This window comes from Equus quagga, chromosome 17, assembly GCF_021613505.1.
Source record: "Equus quagga isolate Etosha38 chromosome 17, UCLA_HA_Equagga_1.0, whole genome shotgun sequence".
NCBI classification, from domain to species: Eukaryota; Metazoa; Chordata; class Mammalia; order Perissodactyla; family Equidae; genus Equus; species Equus quagga.
In genome coordinates this window covers 950,359-968,389 of record NC_060283.1, presented here as the reverse complement: position 1 = coordinate 968,389, position 18,031 = coordinate 950,359, and the positions used below count along the sequence as shown (strand labels likewise).

Here is an 18,031-nt window from a genome sequence, read left to right as displayed (position 1 = left end):
CGCGGGGTCCGAGCGGAGCGGGCGCGGGGCCGAGCGGGCCCGGCCGGCGGGATGCGGCGTGCCGGGGCGGCGGGCGCGGGGCGCTGAGCCCGGTGGCGGCCCCGGCGCGATGCGCCGCTCGAGCACGGACGAGTCCACGTACCGGCGCAGCCCGTCGCCGGAGGGCAAGGAGCCGGGCTTCGCGCGCGGCGGCCCGTTCCGGCGCTACAGCAGCCTGTACGGGGGTGCGGACAGCGGGGGCGGCGGCCCCTTCTTCGGCCTGCACTCCAACCCCGGCCCCAAGGCGGCCCAGGCGCGCTACACGTCTCCCAAGGGCAACAAGTACGTGGTCTTCTACCTGGACCTCTCCTTCATCTTCCTCCTAGAGCTGAAGCGCTGCAGCATGGCGCGCGGCTGCCTGCAGGGCGTCAAGTATCTCATGTTTGCCTTCAACCTGCTCTTCTGGGTGAGTGGCGGTGGGGACCCCGGGTGGCTGCTCCGGGCTGGGGTGGGGGGGGGGGCGAGGAAGGACCTAGAGTCGCTGCGCTGGCTGGGATGGGGCGCGGGACACCTGGAAGGTACATGGGAGTGGTGTGTGTGCCGGAGGCTACTGCTCCTGCTGGGGACCAGGGCTGGGCCGGCCATGGGGAGGATTTCCGCTACTGCGGGGTGCAGCCGGGCCTCTGCACTCTGGGCGCTGTCCCGCGTCCTCTCCCCTCTCTTCCCGAAACCGGACGTGTCCTGCACCTGCGCACCCGACACGACGGTGGGGCACTGCCCCTGCTTGTGCCGCGGTTCCGGTCCTGGTCGTGGCCAGCAGTGCGCTGGGACACAGGTGCCTCCCTTCTGTTCCTTCCTCTCCCTCCGTGCAGTCTGCGTCCTTTCTCTCCCCTGCCATCAGACTGACCCACAGGCTCTAGGGACCCCACTTCCCGAGGGGATGCAGGGGTGAGCTGGTCCCCAGTCTCCGAGGCGCTGGGGGAAAGGAGAGGAGGGTGTGTGCACCAGAGAGCACTTTGGCTGGGCCACACACTGAGCAGGACCGTGGGCCGTCGTGAGTGCCGGGGAGGTGTCCGGCTTCCCTGCCTCCCGTACGAGTGGAGGGGCTTCCCTAACTTTTGCTGAGGTGGACTGGGTTTGCTCAGACAGGACGCACCCACGCCCAGAGTCAGAGGTGTTGGTGCTACAGGGTGGCCCCTTCCCCTAATATCAGGGACAGAGTTGCCCCCGGCCCAGTAACTGCAGGGTGGCTGGTGGGCTGGGGCTGTGGGAGGTGTCACACCTGACCAGGTTGGAGCAAGCCTGATCAGGCCTGGGGCTCCACTGGCCAGGCTGCAGGAGGCTTGCTGGAGAGATGATGCCAAGGTCACTTCCTGCTCCATGTTAATTCCTGGGCAAACTGGCCCTCCACAACTGGGAGTGAGGGGGCGTGGCTTTAGCTCCCCAGGGCTCTAGACTGGAAGGAGGCTTCATTTGCATCTCATTTCCATGTTTATTTGCATGTGGTCCAGTTGAGGCCACATGCCTAGAAACCTGGGTCTGCTTTCTACACATCCCTTCCATCCTGGTCCCTGGCTTTTTTCTCCCTAGCTTGGTGGGGAGAGTCAGGGTCACTGGGAGGGGTGGCCAGCCTGAGCTGCCTGTGGGGTGTGACCCCAGGGGACTCCTGCTCCAGATGTTCAGTTCCAGAAGGGTTGACCCTGAGTGTTCTCTGCAATGGAGGGATGAGGCTCTGGCCCAGAGCGGAGGCTGGGAGCCGATAGCAGAGGAGGGGCGGCTGGAGATCTGCTCTGGCATGTGAAGGGGATGTTGACCAGGTGCAGTGGGCACCAGTATGGTTAGCACTGAGTGGCTGGCAGAATCAGCATGTCCTAGGAAGTATGATAGGAGATGGCTGCAGGTGACAGTGTGACCAGAGCTGGCAGCTGTAGGTGTCGCCTTGACGGTGGTGGGCAATGTAGGTGGTGGATTGACTGGGGGGATGAATGGGAGTGGTCAGGTCCCAGGAGGTGCACAGGACCTGCTTCTCCCCTCATCTGCCCTCCTCAGTGACCTAGACGCCTTCCTGCAGGGAAGAGGAGGGGGCCTCCGGTGGGGCTGTGCTCTGAGAGCAGCCCACCCCAGTGGGTCTGCGGGTGGAGCTGTCTGCCCTCTGAACCCCCAGGAGCCTCCCTGCCAGCTGCAGGCAGACACGCTCTGCTGATCCCTGGTGGATGATGTCCTCAACCCGGAAAAGAACAAAGCAGAAACCCCTTGGGACCCTCTCCTGGACTGGAAAATCCAATTCCCCTTTATTATCCAATTACATCTCCCAGCCAAGCAAACTGGGCCCCTGCTGCTGGCCTTGGCCCCTCCCCACCCCAGCCTGGTGCCCAGGGGGGGTCTGAGACTTGGGGGTCTGAGAGGGGTCCCGGGCCTGCTCACGGGAAGCAGGCAGAGGTGAGGGGTGGTGTGAATGGCCAGGAGCCCAGGCGTGACATCCACCCTGCCTTGTCCCTGTGCAGATGTCAGTTAAGCCCTTCCTGCTGGTGACAGAGTAGGGGTGGGGGGGCTTAGCACCCTTTCCTGGGACTCCGGCTTCTTGCTGTCTAGGGTGCTGGCCCCTCCAGGAGTGTTTTTCCCTCCCACTTCATTTCCTCTGATTGAGAGACCAGAGGACAGAAGCCCTCTGGAGTGTCGTGCCTCAGTCACCCCACTGGAGCTAACTATAGGGGTCGGGGCTGAGGTGGTGGGAGGGGTGTCCCTGCAGGCTGGACCTCAAGACCTTTGCCTGTGTCGGTCCTGACCCTACCCTACAGGGCCAGGCTTGGCCACCACAGAGCGACCTGGCCAGTGTGGAGGTCGTTGGCCAAAGCCGGGGTGGAGGTGAGGGGAGTTGTGTCTTGCAGGGCAGCTGTGCCTGTCCTGGTGTGGCTCCCAGAGTGGGTGGGTGCTGGGAGCCTTGGGAGAGGGCAGGACGAGGGAGCCCGGGGTGCAGGTGCTGGTGCAGGCAGGACGAGGGGAGGGCCCCTCAGAGTTCAGAGCTGACCTGCCCCCAGACCCACACCTGCCCTTCCACAGCATACGGGGACCTCACTGGGCAGGGCCAGCTGTGTTAGGGACACAGTCACCCTCCTCTGAGGCGTGCACAGGTTGGGGACAGCTTAGGGCCAGGGTCCCTGAGACAGGGCCCAGGGTGTCTGGCGGAGAGGGCTGTGTGCTGGGCCCAGGAGTGGGTGGGGGGGGCCACGTGAGATGCTGGCCTGGGGTGAGGGGGTGGGAGCCCTGGGGGTGGCAGAGAGGAAGGAGGTGCTCTCCCTGCTCCTCCCCTGCTCTGGGTCAGGGTGCTCAGGGCAGGTGGTCCCCGGTGGTCCTGGAAGTGGACCTGGGTGGGCGCAGGGCTGAGGGAGCAAGGTGAGGGTGCTTCTGTGGCTCCCCCGTGGCCAGGTGCCACGCCTGGGCCTCAGCTTTGCGGGCCCAGCTCCTCCCAGATTTGGATCAACCGAGCCAAGGGCCCCTCATCCCACTACTCCCTGGAGGCATCCCTCCCCACACCCCCTTCCACCTCCGGGCTGCTCTCCGCTCTGCCTCCTCCTGCACGTGTGCTCACGGCTGGGGAGGGGGGTGTTGAGCGCTGCCTGCGAGCCCACTTCCTGCTGCCCAGGCCACCGTGGGACCCAGGTCGTGCCCTCCTCGGGCCCTCAGTTTCCAACACATGGCGGCCCCGGGTTTTCCCCTTTGATGAGCAGCCGACGATACCCAGCTGGCCCTGCCTGCTGTTGCTGGCCTCTGGGCAAGGCACCCTGAGACTGGTGGAGGAGGGACCCATGGTTAGCAAAGGGCTCTGCAGAGCTGTGGGCTTCCACCTCTCCCTGGTCCTCCCTGCAGTTGGGGAAACTGAGGTACGCCATGGATGCCCTGCCCGAGGTCACAAGGGTAGGGCCAGCGAGCCTCTCAGACCTCAGACCTCACGGGTTCTCCTGGTGATGCTGGAGGTGTTCCTGTGTCCTGGCTCCAGTTTCTTCCTGTGACGGGTTGGGGCACAGGGGGGGTCCTGCTTCCTGCCACGAGCCAGGGTGGGTGGGCAGTGGGCATGGGCAGCCTCGAGATGGGCAGAGGGAGGGTGGGCAGGTTCTATGGTGGGACCGGGCCTAGAGGGTGCCTGGGAGCAGGTGCTGGTGTCCCCATGGGCTGGGGGGGTTGCTTGGCAGTCCTGGTCAAGTCAGGGGTCAGGATGCCACAGGAGGCTGTCCTGCACGAGTTCTTGTCCTTTGGCCAGTGGCTGGCTGACTGGACAGATGGAGACTCTGGGGCCTGAGGATGCTGATCTGCTCTGTGGTGGCAGCGCCAGGTCTCTGGGCCCTAGTCCCCACCTGGGACCCTGCCCACTGCACCCAGCTCCCCAGGCAGAGCCCTCCCCCTGTGGTGGGGATGGCAGGCAGCTGTGCCATAAACAGCAACAATTCGTTTCTGAATAAAGGCCCTGACTCTAGAACCTGGTTGCATGTACCTGTCAGGAAGTTGGTGGCTCCCCTGTTGGGTTGGGGGTGGCAGCGGCTGGTCAGGGGCCCCTGCCTGCCCAGCTGTGGGCTCCATGCAGCTCTGGCATTGTCCTGGGTGGCCTTCCCAGGCCTGTCTGCCCAGTGACCCAGGCGGGCTCCAGGGGGCCTCTGTGCGGGTCCCCAGAGTCCAGCCTGCTGGGAGGGAGGGCATGGGGAGAGAGGAAGGCCAGCCAGGCCTCTGTGTGGATACAAGCTCCTAGACGTAAAGCAGAGGTGGAGTGGGCTGCAGGTGGGCTTGGGGCTCTCTCTGGGGTAGAGAGTTGTGGCCTTGGCCGCTAAGGGCTGCACCAGGCCTCAAAGGGCAGAAGATCATGTGGTGGGAGGGGGCCTGGGTCCCAGCTGCACCTGCCCACCTGTGGCCCTGGCCCCAGTCTCATGGGCTGCTGGGGAGCACTGGGCATGGCGTGTCGTCCTTGGCTGCCCCAGGGATCATGGCAGTGAGGAGCTGCCCTTTGGGGCCTGGCCTGGCGGAGGCCCCTCCCTCTCCACTCCCCAGTGGCCCTGCCTGGACCTTGTCTCTCTTTGATGCCCCTGTGCCCTCCAGCAAGCTCCTCCTGCCCTGGAGAGTGGACTTGTAGCTTCTCGGAGCCCCGGGCCAGGCCTACTCTGCTCCCCCTCCCCCATCCCTCCTTCTTGGACGCCGGCCTCAGGGGCTCCTTGGTCAGTGGGGCCATCTCCCAATGGGCTGGGGCCAGGTCTCCTCACCTCCGAGTTTGGGAGCACCTGGGGGGCTCCTGGGGTGGTGGGTGAGTGAACAGGACTTCTGATGATGTGGGGGCATTGTGGGGGCTTGCTGGTGTTTAAGAAAATTAGTTCCAGTCAATTACATAGATTTTAAGTGGACAGCACTGTGAGTTGTCACCCAGGTAGCAACATCAGGCTGAGGCTGGGAATATTTCCTCAACCCAGAGGGTACCCCGAGCCCCTTCACTCAGCTCCCCCAACTCCTGCCTGGAGCAGCTGCAGACCTGATTTCCAGCACGGTGGACGAATTTTGCCATTCTTGAGCTTTATAGATGGGGTCCCCCCATGGCTGTTCTTGGCTGGGAGGAGCGTGTCACCCCACAATGCTCAGCCCCCACCTCAAGGTTGTGCCTGCTGCCAGGCGAGGGGTTCTGGACGAAGGCTTGGCCCCTGCCTCCACCCTGTTCCAAGGACGTGGCCAGCTGCCCGGCCATCTGCCACGCTCGCTGAGCCGTGTGGCCGGAGGGGCAGCAGCAGAGGGCCTGGAGGGGGATGGCATCACCGACCACATGGTCCCCGCCCGCCCAGCTCTGGTCCATACTGAAAAATACACAGACAAGAGAAGAGATGGCAGGAAGGTGGGGCCTGAGGCAGGCACTGGGCTGGGGCTGGGCCGGGCAAGGTCAGTGGCCGGGTGCATGCTCATGGTGTGTGGGTGGGAGACAAGGAGACCACAGCTGACAGTAGGGCTGCCATGGGGGACCCCGACGGTGGGCTGGGCTCCTCTCCCAGGCTGTCGTGGGGTGAGGTCTGCTCCTGGACTCCGCCTGGGTTTCTGTGTGGCTGGGGAGGGGGGCCCAGGCAGTGAGCGAGTGGGGCTTAGGGAGGTGCCGGGGGAAGTCAGGGTTGGGGTGGGGTCATGGCCCCCCAGCTATTGCTGCCCCAGCCAATCTGGCCCAGGAGGGACCTGGAGCTCCTGGCCCTGCTGGACTTGCCCTGCTTGCCCTGCGTTTGGAATCCTGTGTCTGAGTCTAATGTTTCCTCCTGTGCTTGGAGGCTGTAATTTTCCTGCCAAAGTGTTTGAAAAGCTGCGTACGCAGAAACATTTTCAAAATTACAGGTAATTTTATTAACCACGTGAGTGCACTTGGTCAGTGTGTGTGTCTGGTCTGTGCGAACGTGCTTGAGCATGGAGGGGCTTCGGGGCTTGTGGGGGCAATGGGTCGGAGGGCAGCATGTCTGTGACGTTTGCCTGCGTGTGACAGCGTGTGTGTGTTGTTTGGGTGACACCATGTGACAGCGTGGGCTGTGTGTCTGTTGGTGTGTGTCTTGGCGTGTGTCTGGGTGACAGCCAGCTGTGTGTCTCCTGCCGCGTCGGGTGGAGGTGAGAGCATTTTGTGGAGTGTTAATTAAGGAAATATGTTTCTGTCAGGGCTAGGGGCGGGGGCCCATCCCTGCCAGGTCCCCCAGGATCTGGACTGACCCCCCTACTCCCCACACTCGCTCTGCCTGGCGCCCTCCTGGCGCCCTGTGCGCCTCCCCACGGGGCGAGGGAGCACAAATCGCTCAGATCGGCTCATTTTCCTGCTGACGGGAGCCACCCGCCGCAGTCCTTGAAGGCAGAGCCAGCCAGAGGCTGTTCAGGTTTTAAGTAACAATTCTCCCCTTTGCACCAGGCCCTCCCCTCTACTCAGGGACCTGCTGCCAGAGGCAGGCCCACCCACGGTGGCCCAGGCCGCTCAGCCCCGAGCTGTGACCCTCCCAGAGTGGGCGCTGCTTGGTTCAGCAGAGGTGGGGAGGTGGGGTGGGGTGCTGTGAGCCGGGCGTGGGGCCTGGGGTTGGCTGGCCCAGCCAGTCACTGTGTCCCCAGAGGGCCTGACTTCTAGTTTCCTCCACAGGGAGGTGGCCCGCTCTCCCTGCCCTCCCTGACCCCGGTTCCTCCCCTGCCCCATTGCTGGTCAGGGGCCCTGGTGCAGGTCTGCACAGTGTTATTTCTGTATGCAGTCGTCCCCTGGGTGGCCCCAGCTCCAGCCTTCACCCCCCGCCCCAAACCCCGCCATGGTCCTTGGAGATCCTAAGAGACCCTGAGGCCATGGGGAACCGGTGCTGGGTGTCCCGATGGGATTAAATGAGCCAGTGCCTGTCACTGCCTCCTCTCTGCATCATGATATCACAGTGGTGCCTCCCGAAGGCGGGCGGAGACACCCAGGGGTGCTGGTGGCCCACTCTTGCTCCCTCCGCATAGCCTCGCCTGGGGTCAGCACCGCGGACAGCACCACCCTGCTCCCCTGCTAGGGGCCAAGCCTCCATCCCGTGCAAGGTTGTACCCCTCCCACAGGTGGGGGCACACACATCTCCTTACAGCCAGCAGATCCCACTCCGCTCTGGGCTGTGACTAAGCCAGCTCTGCAGTGAGGACATACCCTCTAATTAGGTGCGTCACCTAGCGTCTGTGTCCCCAACTTGGCCCCTGGTTCCTCAGGCTCCGGGCACACACCGAGGCACATGCGCCCCAGGAGGCGTGTGCACCACTCCCCTGGGCGGGTCCCCTGGCCCACTCCCACCTCCGAGCCTTGTCTGAGTCTCCTGGACCTGCTGTCTGGGCAGCCGCCTCTGGCCGCCTGGCCTCTGGAGTCTGGTTACGGCACCGAGTTTGATCAGGAGCCTGACCCGAGCTGGGCGCTGCGCACAGGCCTCAGGGGTGCGAATCCTGGCAGCAGGCAGAGGTTCTTGTCACCGTCTGTGTGGGCCCCTGTGGGAATTGCCATGGCTGTGCAGCCATTGCCAGGGGCATGTCAGCCCCTGCACCAGGGTCTGCCCCAACCTGGTGCCCAGAAGCATGGGCCGGGCCCTTCCTGTGCCTGGCCCATCAGTTCCCCCTGCCCCCTCCCCGAATCCCGCCTGGAGCCACATCCCCCACTCTGCCCTGGAGAGACTCAAACAGGCATGATGACCCTCCCACCAGAGGAGCCTCCTCTTGGGGCAGGTGGCAGCCCAGCAAAGCTTCCCCAGGCCCTGCCCTGAGCCAGGAGCATCCAGAAGTGTTTATAAGTTTTATTTATTTATTTATTTATTTATTTAGATTTTTTATTTTTTTCCATTTTTCTCGCCAAAGCCCCCCGGTACATAGTGGTATATTCTCAGTTGTGGGTCTTTCTAGTTGTGGCATGTGGGACGCTGCCTGCTGCCTGCAAGGGAGCACGTGAATTTAACCACTTGGCCACTGGGCCAGCCCCTGTTTATAAGTTTTAAACAGAAGCTCTTACTTTTTGTGGAAGGAGCAAAGAGGGGCCGGGGGGGTGGGGCGGACAGGACCCTGTGAGTGCCCTGGGCCGACTGGATCCCCCGCATTGGGCGGTAGTGAGTATTCTAGCTGGAGGGCTCTTCTCCGAGGCAAGGCCCAGAGGGACCCCAGACGCTGGTAGGAGGCCTGGGCCAGAGCCCAGCCCCCCGGGAGCTCTTGGCTGCTCCTGATCTTGGGCTGGGAGTTGCATCCCCCTGTAATTGCAGCCTCCTGCTAGCCTGGCTTAATGCATGATGTGCATGCTCCCTGGCGAGCCAGCAAGAATGGAGGGCAGCTGCCATCACCCACCCCACCTCCACCCCTGTGGCCAGGGCTGCTGTGCTGTGGGGGAGGGCGAGCGAGTGCACATAGGGAGGGGGAAGCCCTTCTCGGATGGAGGTCTCAGGGCCCCATCGGGCCTGGCTGAGTCGTGGGGTCCCTGCCAGGGTCGGGGCCCCAGGCCTGGGAGTTGGGCCAGTTGGGGGGGGTGTGTGGCTGGCCCTGACTCCCCTCAGCTCTTCCTCTCACTTATGGGTGGGCGGCTCATCTCCTAGCCTCTGTGTACTAGTCTGGGGGGGTGTGCATCTGGCCATCGAGGCCCGGGAGGCTTTTGGGGGTGATGTGGGGCTTCTGGTGGCCCTGGGTTGACACTGTGTCCCCTGGGGTCTCGTGGCCCAGCCTGTCCTGTGGTGTGCAGGGTGAGAACTCTGCAGATGCCCTGGGGGCCGAGCCTGTGGGTGCTGGGCCAGACGGTGGGGAGGCTCCTGGTGGGGTGGGGGTGCCGGGTCCCATGTCTTCTCCAATCCTGGAGTGGGGCGGGGGCCCCCAGGGCTGCCCGGCCTGCCCCAGAGTCCATCAGCCAGCAGTCCCCAGGTGGTCTCCTGATGCCCAGGTCAGCATTTGTGGGGGCTGCCTACCACCAGTCCGCGCCCCGAAACACATTCCCCCATTTCATCCTGAGGTGACCCAGAGCCCAAGGCCTCAGTCTTGAGGACTGTGGGCCGGAGCCTCAGCCCCCTCGGCCAGTCCTGGCCCACCCTTGCTCCCCAGGCCGGGCAGCCCTGTCACCATGCAAGGCCGAGAGCCGTCTCTGGATTCATCATCGCCTTCTCCCTCTTCTTCCTGTTATTTTAATTGACTTTTGTAATAATGGGCAATTATGAAATTCAGTGAAAGCCCCAGTGGTGGAGGTGGGGAGGCCGTGAGGGCCGGGGGGCAGCTTCTCTTCACTCCTGTGCTGGCGCCCAGGTCGGGGCCCGGAGGTGCTTTGGGGCTTATGCTTAGTAGGTGACAGCTGGGGATGCCCAGAGGGGCCCTCAGGGATGGTGGCCGCATGGGGTCTGGTGTTGGGAGTCCTCAGGCCACCACCGGGAAGCCAGGTTTTAGGAAGAGCGAATGTGTCTGGTCCTGCAGAGGCCTCTAAGGTGGGCTCTCCCTGGACTGCTCAGGTTCCGAGGGGCTGTAGGGCTGGATACAGCCCAAGGGCTGCATGGGAGACAGGGCGCAGGCCGGGCTCTGGGGCAGAAGGGGATGCTTCCTGGAGCTGGTGGCGTTCAGTGGGGAGCCCTGGGCCCCTGGCAGGGCTGCCTCAACAGGGTCATTGAGGCAGGGACAGGCACCCTCGTCATGACCCAGGTGGAAGAGTGTCTTCAGACCACCCCCTCCTCGTCAACCACAGTGTGACCAAGCCCTGGTGTCCCGTCACTGTGGCCATGGATCAGGGGTGTGTGTCAGGACAGGACTGGGATGGGCGCCTGACCCCCGGAGGTCAGTGGGGTGGGCGAGGGTGCACCCACCTTGGATGCCATCCTGGGCTCCCATGGGGACTTGGTGGGACTCCTGCCTGCTGTGTCCCTGGGGCCCAGGGTGTGCAGACAGCGGCCTCACTGCCCCTCTCTCTCTCCCGCCTTGTGGTCCCAGCTGGGAGGCTGCGGCATCCTGGGCGTTGGCATCTGGCTGGCTGCCACGCAGGGGAACTTTGCCACCCTGTCTGCCTCCTTCCCATCCTTGTCGGCCGCCAACCTGCTCATCGTCACCGGCACCTTCGTCATGGCCATTGGCTTCATGGGTTGCATTGGGGCCATCAAAGAGAACAAGTGCCTCCTGCTCACCGTGAGTACAGGGGGTGGGGGCACGGCGAGTGGGGTGCCGGGGCCCTCTGACACATGGCTCCCCACATGTGCAGACTCTCCGTGGGGATGGGGACAGTGATGGGGCCGGGTCACTGTGATGGCCTTGGCAGCCCTCTGGGTGGCTGGGGGCCTTGGTTGGGGTCTTCCAGGCCAGGCTGAGGCTGTGGGAGTCAGGTGTGGGGGGCTCTCAGAGGTGGTGCCAGAGCTTCGTGGGGGCCTCCCTTGATAGGACACAAACACGTGTGCGCACACATGCCCACCCCATACACATTGCACAGTGTGCCAGGCAGGGCCCCTCCAGCCTGTAGTGGGCCTGTTTCGTCTAAGCCGACTCCTCCCATGATCCCCTCTGCAGCTCCCGTCCCAGGCCTCTCAACTACCCAGGACCCCCTGTTGAGAGACCTAGAGCCCCTGCCTCAGCCTCGGAGACAGACTTACAGGCAGGATGTGTTTCCCGTTCTCGGGAAGGTGAATCACAGATCGTTACAAAGGAGGAAGCTCCTGGCTCCTTACCTATGAGCATGCCCAGCAGAAGCCTGGGCGGCAGGCTTGCTCTGGTCCTAAACCACCTGCTTCCAGCGTGTTCTTTGTCTGAGAGCCCTTGCCCGGGGTGGGGCCTCCCAGGTCTTGGAGGGCATGTCCCCCATCTGCACAGCTTCCCCAAGTGTCCAGCATATTCCAGATGTGCCCATCAGGGCTCAGGGCTCGGATTCCTCAGAGCAGCAGCTGGGTCCCCAGCTGCCCTGCTGGGGGGCTCAGACCCCTTGGACAGAGAAGGAGGCTGTAGTACATATGGAGCCCGACCCTGGCCTTTCCCATGGGGTGACCCGGAGTTCACAGCTTGGTGCCTCCTGATAGCAGTGTGGGCCCTGAGTCCTGAGCCCAGATTGAAGGGAGACCAGGTCAGGGACCGCAGGAGAGGACAAGCCGCTCTCCTGGCCTCATCCAAGGGCCATATGGGGCAGGGCTGGGGCTTCAAAGAGAGCTGTGCCCCTCACTTGTCCTGGCTCCTATCCCCATCCCCTCCTTTCTGGAAGAGTAATGAGGTGGGAAAGGCAGGGCTGGCACAGGCTGCCTCCACTGCTCAGCATGGCCCTGGTCCAGGGCCGAGGTCGGGGCTGTGCCTCTTGGGGCGTTTGAGTGGGGGCTGCCGCCTGGTGGGCAAGGTTTGTGTGGTCAGAGGTGGGGGCTTCTCCGGCTCAAGGTGGCGTCCCCCCATCTTGGTCTTGCCTGAATGGGCTTGGGCCACCCTTGGCTGCCCTGAGGGCCAGGGTCACTGTAGCCCGACCCACCCCCTGCCAGGTCCCCTTGGGCATCGCTCTACCTGCCTGCCCACCACAGGGACACAGGCACGGAGCACACACGTGTGCTCACAGACGTGAGGCTTGTGCTCAAGCTTCAGCGTGACAGGACGGCCCCTGGGACAGAGACTGGAAGGTTCTGAGGGAGGTGGGCAGCATCAGGGGAGCATGATGGTTTCCAGGTGTGGGGACCTGGCTGGGGGTCCTGGGCAGCACTGGGTGTCTGTCTGAGGTTTGGGGCCCCGCCCTTGGGAGGCTCCAGGGGTCAAGTTGGGGTTGCTGAGGCATGTGTCCCCCCCCCCCCCAGTTCTTTGTGATGCTGCTGCTGGTGTTCCTGCTGGAGGCCACCATTGCCATCCTCTTCTTCGCCTACACGGACAAGGTACAGCCATCTCCACCCAGCTGGCTCTGGGTGTGGGGCTCCATCCTCACCTTCAGCGAGGAGCCATGGTGCTGTGGGTGACGAGGGGTGGAGGGACCCCGTGCTCCATGTGGATGGACAGTGGCCCCTGCATCTAACCCACTGGGGTCCCGGGGCCACGGGTTTGGTCTTAACCACAGCCACTGGAGGCCAGGCATGGAGGGGGACGCCGGGGCCCTGGAGGCTCCGGGAGGTCTCTGGCCCTTGCGGGGCAGAGCAGTCTCGGTGCCAGAAGGGAGGGCTGTTGAGCGGAGCTGTGTGCTCTGCTGAGGTGAGCTTCCCTGGGGCTGGGCCAGTCCTGGGCTGCGTAGTAGGGATGAGAACCATCTCCCCTCCCCCATTTATTTATTAAATCCTTTGTTTATATCAGGGCTCATTTGCATGTATTTTATTCTTTGGGTTATAATCCAAAAGTATGTTATTTTTTGCCACAGGGAGTTCTTCCGGTTGGCCCCCTCTCCCTTTGGCACGCCCCCCTCAATGCACTTTTTGGGGAGCGCTTCCCTCTGGCTCTGGAAGATGCTCCAGGCCTGCCTTGGGCATCTCCTGCCCGGGCCCTGAACCGGCCGTTCCTCCAAGGGGCCCTGGTTCCTTCACTGGAGGACGGTCTAAGGAACCAAGATCTGGGCACAGGTGTGCTCCTTGCTTCTAGGCCCTCAGCTGATGGCACAGAGACGTGTGTGTACAGACATGGCCTCAGTATTTCTGTCCCTGGCCTCTGTACCTGTGCATGAAGCTAATGTGAGTTTGTGCCGGTGTGTCTGACTCTAATCTACACCCTTGTGCTCAGTGCCACAGGAGGCCCAGGGAGACGATGGGGGCAAAGTCCTGGGCGCTGGGGGGCTTCTGGGAGGTGACTCCAGGGAAGGGACAACGGGTGCAGGAGCCTGGAGCTGGTGTAGAACTTGCATGAGGGAAGTGGAGCCTGGTGCAAGGGTGGCCCTGCTGACCCCACTGCACTTGCAGATCGACAGGTACGCCCAGCAAGACCTGAAGAAGGGCCTGCACCTGTACGACACCCCGGGCAACGTGGGCCTCACCAACGCCTGGAGCATCATCCAGACCGACGTGAGCGGAGGGGCGGGGGAGGGCAGAGGCATGGCGTGGCTGGGGCGTGGCTGGGTGGAGGCGTGGCGTGGCCGGGGCAAGGGGCCTGCCCCCACCGTCCCAGCCCCCCTGCCCTCTCCCGCAGTTCCGCTGCTGCGGGGTCTCCAACTACACGGACTGGTTCGAGGTCTACAACGCCACACGCGTGCCCGATTCCTGCTGCCTGGAGTTCAGCGAGAGCTGCGGGCTGCATGCACCCGGCACCTGGTGGAAGGCGGTGAGCCTGTGCCCTCCCCACCCACCAGTCCTGGCCCCGGGACCTGGGGGTGGAGGGCCAGCCTCTCGGCCCTGGTGACGCCTACTCTTCCTCCAGCCGTGTTACGAGACGGTGAAGATCTGGCTCCAGGAGAACCTGCTGGCTGTGGGCGTCTTCGGGCTGTGCACGGCACTGGTGCAGGTAACACGGGCAGTGTCGCCCCAGGAGCCTCCTGGACCCACCCAGCCCCCGACCCCACATCCCCAGGCAGAGGTGGCGCTCATAGGGGATGGTCAGGGATGACCTCCAGTGGAGATGACCTTTGACATCTCAGGGACAGACAGCCACCCCTGGCTACTGAGCAGAGAGCCCTGCTCTCTCCTAGTGGACAGAACCCCAGACTGGATGCCTGTGTGCTGAGGGCCCATGTACACAGGGCCAGCCCTGTTCCTACAGCCCCAGGCCTGGTAGCCATGGTGGGTGGTGGTCACAGGGCTGCCCAGTGCAGATGAAGGGTGGGCTGCCCAGGCCTTGGTGCCTGGGTCCAGCCAGCCAGCCCCTAATCCCCTGCCCCTGGCCCCCGCGGAAGTCTTGAGCATCAGCACTCTGGGGTGGGGTGGGGGCTCTCAAGGCCGATCAGTGGCAGCAAACTCGAGCATCAGAGGCAGCCCCCATTCTGGGGTGCACAGACAACGGGTCACAGGCAGTTCAGGCAGACACTCTTAGAGGTGGTCTGGATGGACAGACAGGAGCAGGCCGCCGGGGGCCTCTGGGCAAATGGGGAGGGGGCATGTGGCCCAAGGCCCAGCCTGGAACTGATGGGCCCTGAAACAGGCCTCAAGAGCCGCCAGCAGAGCCCAGGGTGGCCAGACCCCAAGGGAAAAGTGGGTCTGGGGGCTGAGCCCTAAGAACCCTCGGGGTACCCCTATGCCTATGGTAGGCAGGCCTTGTCCAGAGGCTCAGAGAGGGTGTGGCTGTGATGGACCCAAATTGCTGATTGTAGGGGAGGCATCCCCAGAGAAGTGGGGTACCAGGCCATCCGGGAAACTGTGGGGTGGGATCCGAGGGCCCAGGCTTGTCCGAGTCAGGGCACCTGCCATGGGCAGGACCCCTTCTAGGCTCACAGTTCCCTGGAGAGGCCTCGCCCAGTCCCCTCATGTGTCCACAGATCTTGGGCCTCACCTTCGCTATGACCATGTACTGCCAGGTGGTGAAGGCTGACACCTACTGTGCGTAGGCTGCTCGCCGTCCGCCACCCCCGCTTCGCTGCCAAAAGATGTCGCCCACCAGGGAGACGACCACGTCCCCACCTGTCTCTCCTGCTGCAGAACTCTGCGCCAGTCTGGGTGTGGGGGAGGGAAGGAGCAGGTGGCTGGAGCCCCCAGGACCCCTGGCCAGGCCTGTGAGCACCGTGCTAGAGGCGGGAGCCTAGTACTGGCCACATGCCTGGGGCTGGGGGCAGGAGGGGCTTCTGGCGCTTTTTACATCCATGGATTCTCCAGCGCAGTGTTTTTCCCCTGCGCCCCTGTCCGGGGCAGGGGGTTGGGGCCACACACGGGTTGGGGTGGGGGGGTGAGGGGCTGACCACTGGTCCTGGTGCTCAAGATGGGGCCGCAGTCCCGTCATCCACATTCCCCTTGGGGCCAGAGCAGGCTCCAGGTGCATCTTAATAAAGTATGTGGGCAGCAGCCCCCCACCCTTGTGTCTGTCACTCTCCTGACCCCTAGGCAGACCCTGTATGGCCATGGTCCCCCCACTGATAGGGGTCTGGTGCCTGGAGTGGGTTTCCTGGGCATGTGCAGGCCCAGGTGAGCTGTCTGGGCCAAGCAGATGGTGGCTCTTGTGCCCAGAGGGGACAGCCAGCCCCAAAACCTCCAGGAAATTGGCTCCAAGAAGTGGCACAGGAGCTCTGAGGAGCAACCCTGAGTCTCCCTGAGCTGCCAGTGGCCGTCCTGGGGGTGCCCTCCCCCCGGCCCGCAACCACCTCCATCCAGCCCGTGCTAGGGATGTTCCCCCAACCATCTCCATCTAGCCCCTGTGCTGGGGACAGCCCCCCACCCGCGACTATCTCCATCTGGCTCCCAGGCCTTGCTGCCCTCCCCCAGGGGTGTCCTCCCCCAGTGGCATTCAGCTCCATCTTTCCCACTATCTATCTTTCTATTCCTGTTTGGTTTCTGGGAGCTCTGCCCCTTAAGTGTTACTCTGTATGGATTTTGCAAATAAAGTGGGCTGTCAGGAGCGAAGCACTTGCACAGGGCCCAGAATTAGAGAAATGGTTAAACTGCCTCAAACCACCTCAAAGACAGGGGTGGGGCTTCCTGAGAACAGGACTGATGGGCAGTGTGGAGGTCCATGCATCTGGGGGTCCAGGTTGAGGGATGGACCCCTCCCAAGAGCCTCACTAGCTGTGGGGCATCTGACCCCCCAAAACTGCAGCCCATATTCTCAATTTCTAGCCCCAATTCCTGGGGGTCTGTGGTCCCACCCTCTAGGACAGCCCCTCTGCATCACTGTTCTCGTGTGGCAGACCCACCTGGTGATGCCTGGCCAAGCACTGCCTGTGGCCACAGACACAGCCCAGACTGCCCGGGTGCTGGTCCCTCCTGGCCCTCGGTCCCTCCCTGATTCCTCCCACATGTCCCACCCACACTGCTGTCCTCACTTCATGGAAGCCACCAGAACCCCAGGGGATTTACCAGCAGAGCTCATATATGGAGTTAGCGGGTCTCAGGACACAGTTAACACATCAAAACCAAACTGATGCTTATGTAGCAGCAAGTGACCAGAAATGAAGTGAGAACAATCGCCCGTCCAGCAATGCTGTCCCCCACTTGACCCCTGCCAGCACCTGCTCTGCCCTCTGGCCCGTACCCAGGCCCCCCATTCACGTTTCTCTCCAACTTGGTGTGATGAAAGACCCCAACCTCCTGCCTCCTGCCTCCCCCAGTCCGTTGTTCTGTGTGCCCAGAGTGTGTACACAGCTTTGCAGGACCAATGGAAACGACCTGCAGACTCAGGACCTTCTCATTCACAGCCTCCTATGTGGCCCTGTAGACTCCAACCACCTCTGTGTCCAGCCCTGACTCAACTTCCCCCACGGCCCTTGAGCCGCCTTGGCAGCCCCTGCTCCACCAGGGTCCAGGACGTGCAGGGCCCGTCCTCCATGTGGTTCTCAGGCTCACTTTCCTCCCCACGTGGATGCCTCTGGAGGTCCCATCGCGGGACCCCTGTCCCAGCTCCCCATTGCCAAGCTGAGAAACCCCTCGTGCATACCCAGAGTCATGTCACCCACGTGGCTCTCCATCCACTGACACGTGCACTCACACTGCTGGGCCCTCCCAAACTGACCTTCCTCCCACACACCCTACACGCCCCCAACCCGTCTAGAAACTTCCAAACTCACCAGAACCCAACACCTGCCCCTGGTGCAGTGGCCTTCTCACTCCCCACCGCCTGGGCCTTCGAAGCTGGGGGGAGGGAGGGCTGGCCTGTGCCTGCTGCCCTGCCCTCTGGCCCCTGCCCACAGCCAGGGGGCCATGTGGGGCTGAGGGCATCAGGGAGACAGACCAGCCCAGGGAGCTCTGAGCTGTGGCCCTAGATGCTGGTCAGCATCCCCCTGACCGACCCACACAGAGAGAGGCGCACAAGTGAACACTCAGTCATACACACGTGCTGGAGCATGCACGCACACATGTACACACGCACACCCACAGCAGCTGAGTGCAGTGACTTCTCAGCATGGCCCCACTTCACCCCTAAACTCCCATCCGTCCTTCTGGTCAGGCCCAGCCCCATCCCCCAACCCTGGATCTGGGAAGCTGCGTCAGCTTCCTAGAACCAGAAAGCTGCCCTATGCCACCCGGAGAGCAGGCCTGGATGGGGGCAGCCCCAGGGGCCTGAGTGGGCTAGGGGTGGGAGTAGTTGGCAGGGCCTGTCTGACCCACATCCCACGCCCACACTGGCAGAAGTGGGGTGCCCAGCTGGGCTGGTTTCTGTCGCAGGCCCATGAGGCTGGACCTCCTGCCCACACCTGAGCAGCAGGGTCCTTCCTGCCAGTTTTTCCCGGTTTCATCCTGGAAGTGTGGCCGCACCCACGGGCAGGGGAGCGGCCAGCAAGCTGTCGTTTCACAGTGACCACGTGGCCCACGAGCACCAACTGGCCACCAGGGGTCCTCCTGCTGCCCTGCTGTCCAGGGCTTGGGTCCTCTGGGGGCAGGGCCGGCTTCTCTCAGCCCTGGTTTCTGCAGCAGCGCCCCCACTCTCGCCATGTGGGGCTCCTCTGCATGGCTCTGCTTCAGCCACAGCAGGCTGGTGAGTGGGTAGTGGGAGGCTGGGCCCCTTCACAAGGCCCTGGGGTGAAGCTGGGTGGAGCTGCCCCTGCCAGGGG

The 18,031-nt window shown here is 63.4% G+C and overlaps 1 protein-coding gene across 8 annotated transcripts in view; it reads left to right on the top strand.

The window, feature by feature from the left end:
- TSPAN4 (tetraspanin 4) overlaps positions 1-15,905 on the top strand; it is a 25,488-nt gene extending 9,583 nt beyond the window's left edge. For 3 of the 8 annotated variants that reach the window (XM_046642767.1, XM_046642766.1, XM_046642764.1), the window contains exons 2-8: positions 366-445; positions 10,408-10,599; positions 12,228-12,302; positions 13,308-13,409; positions 13,534-13,665; positions 13,762-13,845; positions 14,813-15,889. In XM_046642767.1, coding sequence (XP_046498723.1) covers positions 383-445; positions 10,408-10,599; positions 12,228-12,302; positions 13,308-13,409; positions 13,534-13,665; positions 13,762-13,845; positions 14,813-14,881 — 717 coding nt within the window. In that variant the 5' untranslated portion in view covers positions 366-382 and the 3' untranslated portion in view covers positions 14,882-15,889. Of the gene's footprint in view, positions 1-365; positions 446-10,407; positions 10,600-12,227; positions 12,303-13,307; positions 13,410-13,533; positions 13,666-13,761; positions 13,846-14,812 lie in introns of all 8 variants that reach the window. The other 5 variants (XM_046642763.1, XM_046642762.1, XM_046642761.1 and 2 more) reach the window with 3 other exon arrangements.
- Positions 15,906-18,031: the final 2,126 nt, after the last annotated feature.